The sequence below is a fragment of the Loxodonta africana genome, chromosome 1, assembly GCF_030014295.1.
Source record: "Loxodonta africana isolate mLoxAfr1 chromosome 1, mLoxAfr1.hap2, whole genome shotgun sequence".
NCBI lineage: Eukaryota > Metazoa > Chordata > Mammalia > Proboscidea > Elephantidae > Loxodonta > Loxodonta africana.
Genome location: NC_087342.1, coordinates 16,682,429 through 16,694,514, shown reverse-complemented (window position 1 = coordinate 16,694,514; position 12,086 = coordinate 16,682,429). Strand labels below are relative to the sequence as shown.

General features: G+C 40.8%; 1 protein-coding gene across 2 annotated transcripts in view; it reads left to right on the top strand.

The window, feature by feature from the left end:
* Window positions 1-12,086, top strand: part of SNX4 (sorting nexin 4) — a 127,196-nt gene that overhangs the window by 32,555 nt on the left and 82,555 nt on the right. For both annotated transcript variants that reach the window (XM_064293138.1, XM_064293117.1), the window contains exons 7-8: window positions 2,788-2,860; window positions 12,024-12,085. In XM_064293138.1, the coding sequence (XP_064149208.1) occupies window positions 2,788-2,860; window positions 12,024-12,085 (135 nt within the window). The remainder of the gene's footprint in view (window positions 1-2,787; window positions 2,861-12,023; window position 12,086) is intronic.

Here is a 12,086-nt window from a genome sequence, read left to right as displayed (position 1 = left end):
AACTATAGGGTACTGTGGAAGCTCTTAGGAGACATACTTTTCTCTCTCCTGTGTGTGTGTTGGTGGGGGGAGTACCGGAGGGAGTGGCGATGTATGTTAGGAAGTGGTATCTAAGCTGAAGCCCAAAGGAGAATGGGTTAGCTAGATGATGAGGTAAGGGGGGTTAAGGAAAAGGGAAAAAATAAAGGACCTATGTAAAGGCCTGGAAGCAGATTGAGAGCATGGCCCTTTGGAAGGTGTTGGTAGTTCAGTATGGTTGCACCAGAGCGTTTAGGTAAGTAGAAGAGAAAAGTTGAATCAAGAAATGAGGCTAAAGGGATATAGGCAGGAATGAAATTGTGGAGAGTTTTATAACCCACATCGAGGAGTTTGGAATTTATCCAAGGATCAGTGAATAGCCTTTGCAGCAGTGAGAAACCTGCTTAAAAGCAGGGGAGTGACATTATTGGATTTGGACTTTGGTAAGATCATCCTAGCAGGGTGGACAGTTGATTAGAGTGATGTGGGAATGGACCTGGAGACCTGTTAGGAGGCTCTTACAGTAATTCCAGGTGAGAAATGATGATGCTAACCTGAATCTAGGGTATTGGCAGAGGGGCTAGAGAAAAGTGGATGGGTTTGGGGAATATTTAGGAGGTAGGATTGACAGAACAGGTGATTAGTAGAATGTGCGAAGGGAAGGGAAGGAAATACAGATGGTACCTAGGTTTCATTCTTTACAATACTAGGGAACACGGAGAGAGAGATTTTGGGTTGTAGGGAAAGATAAGTTGAGCTTTGGATATGTAAGCAAATACAAATGTTTGCTAGTCGGTTGGCTTTATAGATCTGGAGCTTGGGAGAGAGATTTGGGCTGGAGGTAGATAAGTGGAATTCAGCAGCATGTGGATTGCAATTGTGAAGCTTTGTGAGTGACAAATCACATAAAGAGTGTATCGATTGAATGAATGATGGCGGAAGACCCAGGGCTGAACCCGGAAGAATGCCATTTTCTAAAGGATTACCAGCGTCCTGTGGGGGAGCTGGTTAGAAATTAGGTCCCTGGGTCCCACCAAGGCTTCTGTGCACCCTGTGGTGGTTATTCACATCTTGCTCTTACTGCGAGATTCAGGAATCTACACTTTTTAACAAATTCCTCAGGAGTCGTCTGGTGCAAACCAGAGCTGGGGCTGTAAGAGATGGAAGTGACCGGAGACTAGAAGGAAAACAGCTCACAGTTACCTAAGGCAATACACCCAGCCCAGTGCCATACAGTCGGTTCCGACTCATAATATATATCTCTGACAGAACAGAGAAATATCTGAGGAGGGCAAGGTCAGCTGTTCACATTGCTAAGAGGATCAAGTAAGATGAGGACTGAAATGTATCCTTGGATTTTGGCAGCGTGAAGATAGTTGGTGGCTTTGTCAGGAATATTTCCCCACTAGAGCCTGGAGTGGGAACTCTGGTGGCGCAGTCATTAAGAGCTATGGCTGCTAACAAAAGGTCGGCAGTTCAAATCCACCAACTCTATGGGGCAGGTCTACTCTGTCCTATAGGATCACTATGAGTTGGAATCGACTCAACAGCAACGGGTTTGGTTTTTTCGGTATAGCCTAGAGGAAGAGCTTGGCTATTAACCAAAGAAGGTTAGCAGTTTGAATCTACCAGCTGCTCCTTGGAAACCCTATGAGGCAGTTTTACTCTGTTCTATAGGGTCACTCTGAGTCAGAATTGACCCGGTGGCAGTGGGTTTGTTTTTTCCATTTTTGGTTTTATAGCCTGGAGTCTCTGGGTGATGCAAATGGTTAATGTGTTTGGCTGCGAACCGGAAGGTTAGAGGTTCAAGTCCACCCAGAAGAGCCTCGGAAGAAAGGCCTGGTGTTCTACTTCTGAAAAATCGGCCATTGAAAACCCTCTGTGGCACCGTTCTACTCTAACACACACCGGCTTGCCACGAATCAGACTTGACTTGACAGCAGCTGGTTTTTCATACTGGAGGCAGGAGATAGATGGTAGTGGGCTGAGAGGTGAATGGGAGGGAAGTGATGATTGCTGGGGAGATAGTACCTTGTCAAAGGGTGGCTGTGGAGAGGGCGATAACTGTTTGGGGATGTGTTGTCAAGGGAGTGTGTGTGTGTGTGTGTGTGTTCATCCAAGAGAGACCTGGATGAATTGATACGCTGATGAGAGTAGTTTACAGAGAGAAATTCAAAAATTGGCCTGTGGGAAGAAGAATGCTAGAGGGAAAGAAGAAACGATAACTGTGGATGTGGGAAAGTGATAGGTTTAGTGGCAGGAGGTGGAAATGGTGGTGGTTTCTATCTGATGGCTTCTGTTTTGTCAGGAGGAGGGAAGCTCGGTTGTTAGGAAGGTAGCAGGTTTGAAGTCTTTATGGAGAGTGGCAGTCAGTAGATTAGGGAAACAGAGATGACTGGGGAGCGTTAAGATTAAAGTTAGAGGCCCTGAGTTCACGGTTAGACCATGAGATTTTTTTTAGCACCATGTATTTTTTTCCTATTTTTTTAAAGTATTTTTCATACCAACAAATTTTACCTCTATCTCAGTCCCACAGTATAAATTAAGGAGTATACCATCTTTTCGTGCCTTCAAAATATCGAAAGAACGTATGGCTGTCTTACTTTAGAATTTTTTGCATGTGTATTGGGGTGTGAAAGTTCAGAGCCAGCCTGTGATTAAATAGGATCTGTGTAATTATTCTCAGGAAGTACTGTTTTGTCTTGAAGGTTTTGCCTGCCTGTCTTCATGAGAAAAATGATGTGTTTTTCCTTTAATTTCCTGTTTCAGGAGGTTTACTGAACTAAAGCACTACAGTGATGAGCTGCAGTCTGTCATCTCACATCTTCTTCGAGTCAGAGCTGTAAGTCGTCCCCAAGAGCTTTCTGACACACGTTTGTAAGGAAATACTTCTCATTTAACCATTAGGGTTTTAGATACTTAGTTGTGTTTATGTCGAAGAACTGATTTCTACTTTCAAATGTTGTGTGCTCAACCATCCCAACTTCATGTTAGAAAAAATGTAAAATGTTTTCGGGCATAAACCACTTGAAGAATTTGAACCTATTCTTTTCTCTGTGGTTTGTAATAGTATGCTTGTTTTGACATCTTGTCACAACGCCTACTGTTTCAAAATAAATAAAAATAAATGAAAGGCCTGCCATTTCAGCATTAGGGTATAATTAAATAAGGGTAGGGTTTTAGATCTACCTGTAATAATACTCTTATTCTTTCAGGGTTTTTTCATTTTATTTTTTTAAGGTCTGTGAAATAGTTTGTGCATTTAGGCCGTTCTGTGTCTTGTGCTCTTAAATCCTGCTAAGTAAACTTATTTGGGGTAATGATCTGCCATGACAAAAGGAACTAGAAATGGGGGAATCATAGTTGTACACTGCCATGTAGTTTGGCCGTAACAGACATGGCGAAAAATGCTTCTGGGTAAATTGAACTTGTTGTCGCCAAGTCGATTCCGACTCATAGCGAACCAAAGGACAGAACAGAACTGCCCCGTAGGGTTTCCAAGGCTGTAAATCTTTACCGAAGCAGACTGTCACATCCTTCTCTCGCGGTGCAGCTGGTGGGTTTGAACCCCTGACCTTTTGGTTAGTAGCCAAGAGCTTTAGCCACTGTGCCACCCAGGCTCCTCTCTCAATAAATTAATGTACCTGGAAATATGTGTCATTCACTCCAGCCCTTTGGGGTAGCCCAGAGGAAGCCTGTGCTAAAGGCTTTAAAGATACTGGGGAAGCAGGTTTAGGATCATATCTCATACTGATGGAAATCCTCCTGAAATAAAACAGATTATCTGGAATTTGCCTAAAAATCATCCACTGATGAGTGGTCGGGGCAGTTTTGGGTGAAACAAAATCGGCCGTATCTTAATAATTGTTGAAGCTGGGTGATGAGAAATGAAGGGATAGCCTACCCTTCCCTACTTTCTCTGTGTTTAAAGATTGCCATAATAAAACATAAAAAAAAAGAATAAGAGGGAAAAATCTCCATGTTGGCCCAGGCTCCTGTTAAACCATTCAGAGGCTCACTGGACTCCTTAAATAAGTTGTGAGATCCTTATAGACCACTGGCTGTCTTAAAATGACCAAATATCAGGCGACAGCTGTTGTGGAAGTGGACGTGGGGAACGGAGACATCCTAGAAGAGTGGAAGAGGAAGACAGACTGCTTTGTCTTCTGTGCCCGAAAACTTGGAGAATGCACTTAACTCAGGGGTCTGGCTGGTTTTGACAGCCGTAGACCTCCTTAGTCCTTCAACCAGAGGGAAGGAGGTCAGGGTAGAAAGTGTCACTTAGGAGGAAGGATAACAGCTCAGGGAGTCAAGTAGGCAGAGGAACAATATTAAGCAGTCACATTACAGACCCAAGGTCCTGAGAGGTTCTCAGACAGCCTTCCCCATCCAGAAGAAACTAAGGGACAAAGTTGAAAAACCAGCCAGAGTCAGATTCATCAGGAATCTCAGGTATAGAAATGGTGAGCTAGACAGAGCGTATTCTTGTACACCTAGAAAACCCTTGAAACAGGGAATCAATTTAAGTGAGATCTTAAGGAGGGAAAGTAAGTTTCATTATTGAGACTGACTGTACTAACAGACCACCTGAAAGAAGGTATGGGTGATAGGTTTTGTAAAACAAGAAAATTGTCACAGTTTAAGATATGACAATGGTTATATTTGGTTTTCTGCTGAAAGCATGCATAGTTTAAAATGTGATTAATATCGTCTTGGTCATCTAGTGCTGCTGTAACAGAAATACCACAAGTCGATGGCTTTAACAAACGCAAGTTTATTCTCTCACACAGTCTAGGAGGCTAGAAGTCTGAATTCAGGGTGCCAGCTCCAGGGGAAGGCTTTCTCTCTCTGTCAGCTCTAGGGGAAGGTCCTTGTCATCAGTCTTCCCCTGACCTAGGAGCTTCTTAGTACAGGGACTCAGGTTCCAAAGGACACGCCCCCCCCCCACCCCGGTTCTTCATTCTTGGTAGTATGAAGTCCCTGTCCTCTGTGTTCAATTCTCTTTTATATCTCAAAAAAGATTGACTTAAGATACAACCTAAATACTTAACCACTGCGCCACGAGGGTGCCTTTGTAAACTAAAGTAAAAGGCAAATAATACTGATAGCTAACATTTATTTACCACTGGTGGTGTAGTGGTTAAGAGCTCAGCTGCTAACCAAAAGGTCTGCAGTTAGAATCTACCAGTTGCTCCTCAGAAGCCCTATGGGGCAGTTCTCTGTCCTATAGGATCGCTATAAGTTGGAATCAACTTGACAGCAGCGGGTTTGGGTTTTTTTGTGTATGTATCAGCCGTGGTGCTTAAGCATATGATAATTTTCTTACTTCATTCCCACGGCTCTCTGAAAGTAGGTCCTGTTACTGTCCCCATTTTGCAGATGAGGTAACAGAGGCAAGTGAAGTTAAGTAACTTGCCTAAGATCACACAATAGCGTGGAGCCAGAACTTAACCTTTGTCCATCTCCAGAACCCACGCTCTTAACCACCTACAAATATTTTTTTTTAATAATTTTTATTGTGCTTTAAGTGAAAGTTTACAAATCAAGTCAGTCTCTCATATATAAACTTATATACCTTACTACATACTCCCATTTACTCTCCCCCTAATGAGTCAGCCAGCTCCCTCCTTCCAGCCTCTGCTTTCGTGACCGTTTTACCAGTTTCTAACCCTCTCTACCCTCCCATCTCCCCTTCAGACAGGAGATGCCAACACAGTCTCAAGTGTCCACCTGATACAAGTAGCTCACCCTTCATCAGCATCTCTCTCTGACCCATTGTCCAGTCCCTTCCATGTCTGATGAATTGTCTTCAGGAATGGTTCCTATCCTGGGCCAACAAAAGGTTTGGGGACCATGACCGCCGGGATTCTTCTAGTCTCAGTCAGACCATTAAGTCTGGTCTTTTTATGAGAGTTTGGGGTCTGCATGCCACTGATCTCCTGCTCCCTCAGGGGTTCTCTGTTGTGCTCCCTGTTAGGGCAGTCATCGGTTGTGGCCGGGCATCAACTAGTTCTTCTGGTCTCAGGATGATGTAAGTCTCTGGTTCATGTGGCCGTTTCTGTCTCTTGGGTTCATAGTTGTCGTGTGACCTTGGTGTTCTTCATTCTCCTTTGATCCAGGTGGGTTGAGACCAATTGATGCATCTTAGATGGCTGCTTGCTAGCATTTAAGACCCCAGATGCCACACTTCAAAGTGGGATGCAGAATGTTTTCTTAACAGAATTTATTTTGCCCGTTGACTTAGACGTCCCCTGAAGCCATAATCCCCAAACCCCTGCCCTTGCTCCGCTGACCTTCGAAGCATTCAGTTTGTGCGGGGAAACTTCTTTGCTTTTGGTCCAGTCCAGTTGAGCTGACCTTCCCTGTATTGAGTATTGTCCTTCCCTTCACCTAAAGTAGTTCTTATCTACTATCTAATCAGTAAATAACCCTCTTCCACTTTCCCTCCCTCCCTGCTGTCATAGCCACAAAAGAATGTGTTCTTCTCAGTTTAAACTATTTCTCAAGATCTTATAATAGTTGTCTTATACAATATTTGTCCTTTTGCATCTGAGTAATTTTACTCAGCATAATGCCTTCTAGGTTCCTCCATATTATGAAATGTTTCACAGATTCCTCACTGTTCTTTATTGATGCGTAGTGTTCCATTGGAAACCCTGGTGGCATAGTGGTTAAGTGCTACGCCTGCTGACCGCCTGCTAACCAAAGGGTCGGCAGTTTGAATCCACCAGGCGCTCCTTGGAAACTCTATGGGGCAGCTCTACTCTGTCCTATTGGGTCGCTGTGAGTTGGAATCAACTCGAAGGCACTGGATTTCTGGGTTTAGTATTCCATTGTGTGAATATACCATAATTAATTTATCCATTCATCTGTTGATGGACACCTTGGTTGCTTCCAGCTTTTTGCTGTTGTAAACAGTGCTGCAATAAACATGGGTGTGCACATATCTGTTTATGTAAAGGCTCTTATTTCTCTAGGATATATTCCGAGAAGTGGGATTGCTGGGTTGTATGGTAGTTCTAACTTTTTAAGGAAACGCCAGATAGATTTCCAAAGTGGTTGTACCATTTGACATTCCCACCAGCAGTGTAGAAGTGTTCCAATCTCTCCACGGCCTCTCCAACATTTATTATTTTGTGTTTTTTGGATTAATGCCAGCCTTGTTGGAGTGAGATGGAATCTCATCGTAGTTTTAATTTGCATTTCTCTAATGGCTAATGAGATCGAGAGCATTTTCTCATGTATCTGTTAGCCACCTGAATATCTTCTTTAGAGAAGTGCGTGTTCATATCCTTTGCCCAATTTTTGATTGGGTTGTTTGTCTTTTTGTGGTTGAGTTTTAACAGAATCATATAGATTTTAGAGATCAGGTGCTGGTCGGAGATGTCATAGCTGAAATTTTTTTCCCAATCTGTAGGTGGTCTTTTTACTCTTTTGGTGAAGTCTTTAGATGAGCATAGGTGTTTGATTTTTAGGAGCTCCCAGTTATCTGGTTTCTCTTCGTCATTTTTAGTAATGTTTTGTATTCTGTTTATGCCTTGTATTAGGGCTCCTAACGTTGTCCCTATTTTTTCTTCCATGATCTTTATCGTTTTAGTCTTTATGTTTAGGTCTTTGATCCACTTGGAGTTAGTTTTTGTGCATGGTGTGAGGCATGGGTCCTGTTTCATTTTTTTGCAAATGGATATCCAGTTATGCCAGCACCATTTGTTAAAAAGACTATCTTTTCCCCAGTTAACTGACACTGGGCCTTTGTCAAATATCAGCTGCTCATATGTGGATGGGTTTATATCTGGGTTCTCAATTCTGTTCCATTGGTCTATGTGTCTGTTGTTGTACCAGTACCAGGCTGTTTGGACTACTGTGGCTGTATAATAGCTTCTGAAATCAGGTAGAGTGAGGCCTCCCACTCTCTTCTTCTTTTTCAGTAATGCTTTGCTTATCCGGGGCTTCTTTCCCTTCCATATGTCGTTGGAATTTGGATTGGAAGTGCATTGTATGTATAGATGGCTTTTGGTAGAATAGACATTTTTACTATGTTAACTCTTCCTATCCATGAGCAAGGTATGTTTTTCCACTAAAGTAGGTCTCTTGCACTAGTACTTTGTAGGTTTCTTTGTGTAGGTCTTTTACATGTTTGGTAAGATTTATTCCTAAGTGTTTTATCTTCTTGGAGGCTACTGTGAATGGTATTGATTTGGTGATTTCCTCTTCGATGTTCTTTTTGTTGATGTAGAGGAATCCAAGTAATTTTTGTATGTTTATCTTATAACCTGAGACTCTGCCCAACTCTTCTATTAGTTTCAGTAGTTTTCTGGAGGATTCCTTAGGGTTTTCTGTGTATAAGATCATGTCATCTGCAAATAGAGATAATGTTACTTCTTCCTTGCCAATCTGGATGCCCTTTATTTCTTTATCTAGCCTAATTGCTCTGGCTAGGACCTTTAGCACAATGTTGAATAAGAGCGGTGATAAAGGGCATCCTTGTCTCGTTCCCCTTCTCAAGGGAAATGCTTTCAGGCTCTCTGCATTTAGAATGATGTTGGCTGTTGGCTTTGTAATGATGCCCTTTATTATGTTGAGGAATTTTCCTTCAATTCCTATTTTGCTGAGAGTTTTTATCATGAATGGGTGTTGGGCTTTGTCAAATGCCTTTTCTGCATCAATTGATAAGATCATGTGGTTTTTGTCTTTTGTTTTATTTATATGGTGGATTACATTAATGGTTTTTCTAATATTGAGCCAACCTTGCATACCTGGTATAAATCCCACTTGGTCGTGGTGGATTATTTTTTTGATATGTTGTTGAATTCTATTGGCTAGAATTTTGTTGAGGACTTTTGCATCTGTGTTCATGAGGGATAAAGGTCCGTAATTTTCTTTTTTTGTGGTGTCTTTACCTGGTTTTGGTATCAGGGATATCACCTACAAATATTTTATTGACAGAGGATGTAAATTCAGGTGGACTGAGGGAGAACAAAACTGACATTCATTGAGCTACCCTACTTGTTGCCAGGAACCTTTCAAACTTTACTTTATATAAGCTTCACAGAGTCACATGATAAAGGTTGTTTCCACATCTCCAAAAGATAGATCTAAGGCTCAGAGTGGTTTCATAAATTCTCTAGAGTCAAACGCTAAGGTAAGAAGGAGCTGGAATTTGAGCTCAAATTTGTCTGACCCCGAAGTCCTTATTTCCTCTTCTACTCTGTGGTGCCTTCCTAGAGGAAGTCAGATTTTAGAAAGGGCAGTGGGTGGATGTTTAACTTTGCTAATTGTATAAAAATGCAATTTAGGATTAGTGAGATACTGTTGCACATTTAATTTGTAATTGTTTATTAAACTGGTGGTATCTGGTGTTTGTGAAATTATCTACATGCTGGTGATGGCAGTATGAAGGATTACATATAGCTTTTTTGGCAAGCATTTTGGCAGAAATTACGAAGAGTCTTAACTCTCTTAGGAGATAATTGGAAAAAAAAAAGAAAAGCTGCGCGTGCCCAGATTTTAAAAATACCATCATGTGATAGCATGCCAGAGAACTTTGTCCGTTCCAGCATGTAATCACCTCCTGCTTCAGTGAGCATAATGAAGGCACTCTTAGCATAGTTCCAGGTGACTCAGAGCTGGGAAGGATGGTGGAATGAGGCTGACAGATTTCTTCTGCCGTCATGGAGTTTGCCGGGCTTCAGTTCCCCCCAGTCTGTTGTCCAGTGGTCAATATTCAAACAAAGACTTGTCAGCAGAAATGAAATTGAGTAACACCTGGACTGAATCACTGGAGAGAGCTTCCTTTCCCTGGAACCCATTTTCTTGATCTCCAAAAACTATTGGATCAATCTGGTTTAAGGTTTTTATCATTAATCTTTTATTTCTCTGTCATTTTTTTCCTTTCATTTTCTCTAGAAATGATAATTTTTGGTCTATAGTTCATAGTTTTTCTTAACTTCATTTTCTTATTGCCTAAAGGTCTAACTACAAACACTTTATGTTTTATTGGCTGGATCAGTTTATTTCAATCTTTGGAGAGTTCATAACAGTAACATTGTTGGTCTAATAGCAATTACTGTCTCTTTGTTGTCTGCTTTATGAATACAGTAGGTCCACAGGTGGCTACTTACCTCTGGGGCATGAAGACTTTTGCCTGTCTTGGTCATACCTTGTGGACCAAAGTATTTTCCAGAGCTCTAAGTACTGTGGTTGAAATTCCTTTGGTGCTGGCTGGCTGGCAGGAGGGATACACTTTAAAGAAATAAACTTTTTAATACCTAGGATTCAGTGAATTTTTCTTCGAACATTTGTTTCGGATCTGTGTTTTGCACTTAGGTTGCTTCTCATGTTTGTTTTAAGTGATTATTTAACAAACTCCCTCTCATGTGTGCTTAATATCTTAAGTGGATGATAAAGTACTAGCTTTTAGGAAGGGGGTTTGATCTCTCAAAGGGCAGGGACCTGGAAAAGTTACTGATCTGCGTTGGCACTGGCATTGTAAGATATTCCTGCCTCAAACTGTATCTCTCTTCAACAGTCATGATTCAAGTATGTGTTAAAGATCCAAGAAGCTCTGAAGAAAAGAAGCTTGTTAAACTTTGTTATCCCATTGTTTCTAAAACTTACATGACAGTGGAACCACTTTTTTAATAAACACTTGGAAATTCTGTAGAACACTCAAAATATAATAGGGAAATAATATCCTAGAGAAATTATTTTAGTGGTCTAGGGATAACCCTGGAGGGTTCCATCCAGAATAAAGGTTATGAGCTTTGTCTTCAAAGTTGAGTCTAGTGCAGGGGTCAGCAAACTTCTTCTGTAGGCCAAGATAGTAAATATTTTCAGCTTTGTGGGCTGTACGGTCTTTGTCTCATCTATTCCGCTCTTCCATTTTAGCGTGAAAGCAGCCACAGAATACTTAACGTGAGTGAGCATGGCTGTGTTCCAATAAAACTTTGTTTGTACAAACAAGCTGCTGACCTGCAGTGTGCTGACCCCTCGCGTCTAGGGGGCATATGCTCCCTCAAAGGAGGCCGGCAGGAGATGGCCAACATTTTACGGTCCTCTCTGGCCTACTTAGGGTATTCAGAATGGTGATTCTTTTGCTTTAGGCTGAACAGTTGAAAGTGTTAAGATTTGTTGGAAGGTCGATGCTGAATTCCTCATGTTTGAGTAAGGAGTTAGGTAGTTTATCCTCAGGGTTTACATTTAGAAACTATACTAGGGGTTTTTTAGGGTTTAATGCGGGATTAGTTTTTAGTCTTCCAGTTAGTGACCATAACACATTGGAAGAAAATAAAACAAATTAATTACTGTATGTGGTTTTGTTTTGTCTTTTGTAAAATTTTTGTGAATAGCAAGGCAGTATCCATATCATCTCAGCATCTGAATTGTGATTCTTGTTATTCAAATGTCTGATGTTTTGTTGATTAGAAGTTCTTTTGACAAAGTAGAATAAAAAGTATATTGCATGTGTGTAACACTTATGTATGAAACTATATATCAATAGGATTGAAAATGCTTATATCCTTGCCCTGGTAACTTCTATTGTGGGGGCCTTTATTATTTTAAGGAAACAGTCTGAAATTTGGAAAAAACCTATGCCCAAAGGTGCTTATTACAGTATTTAATACTGAAAATTTAGGAATAACTAAATATCCACCAACAGAGGAATGCCTACATATTTTATATACTACTTGGTGGAATTTATGTAACTATTTATAGTAGTATTTATTAAAGTTAATATTAACCTGGTAGATAAAAATATTACCACTGTTGATTATAGGAAATTTAAAAACAATAATTAAAACTTATGTATTATAAGAAGTATGGAAGTGGTTGCATAGCTACGATAAGCCAGCACTGTTTTTTTATAGTGATGGAACTTTGGAAAATGTAAATTTTTTTCTTTTCTATATTTTTCAAGTTTATTGTTCTAAACTTTTTCCTTGTTTTTTAAGCAAACTCTATATAAGTTTGACCTAATAGCAATGTCTGTAAAATATTTATTTCAGAGAGTAGCAGATCGACTCTATGGTGTCTATAAAGTGCATGGGAATTACGGACGAGTTTTCAGG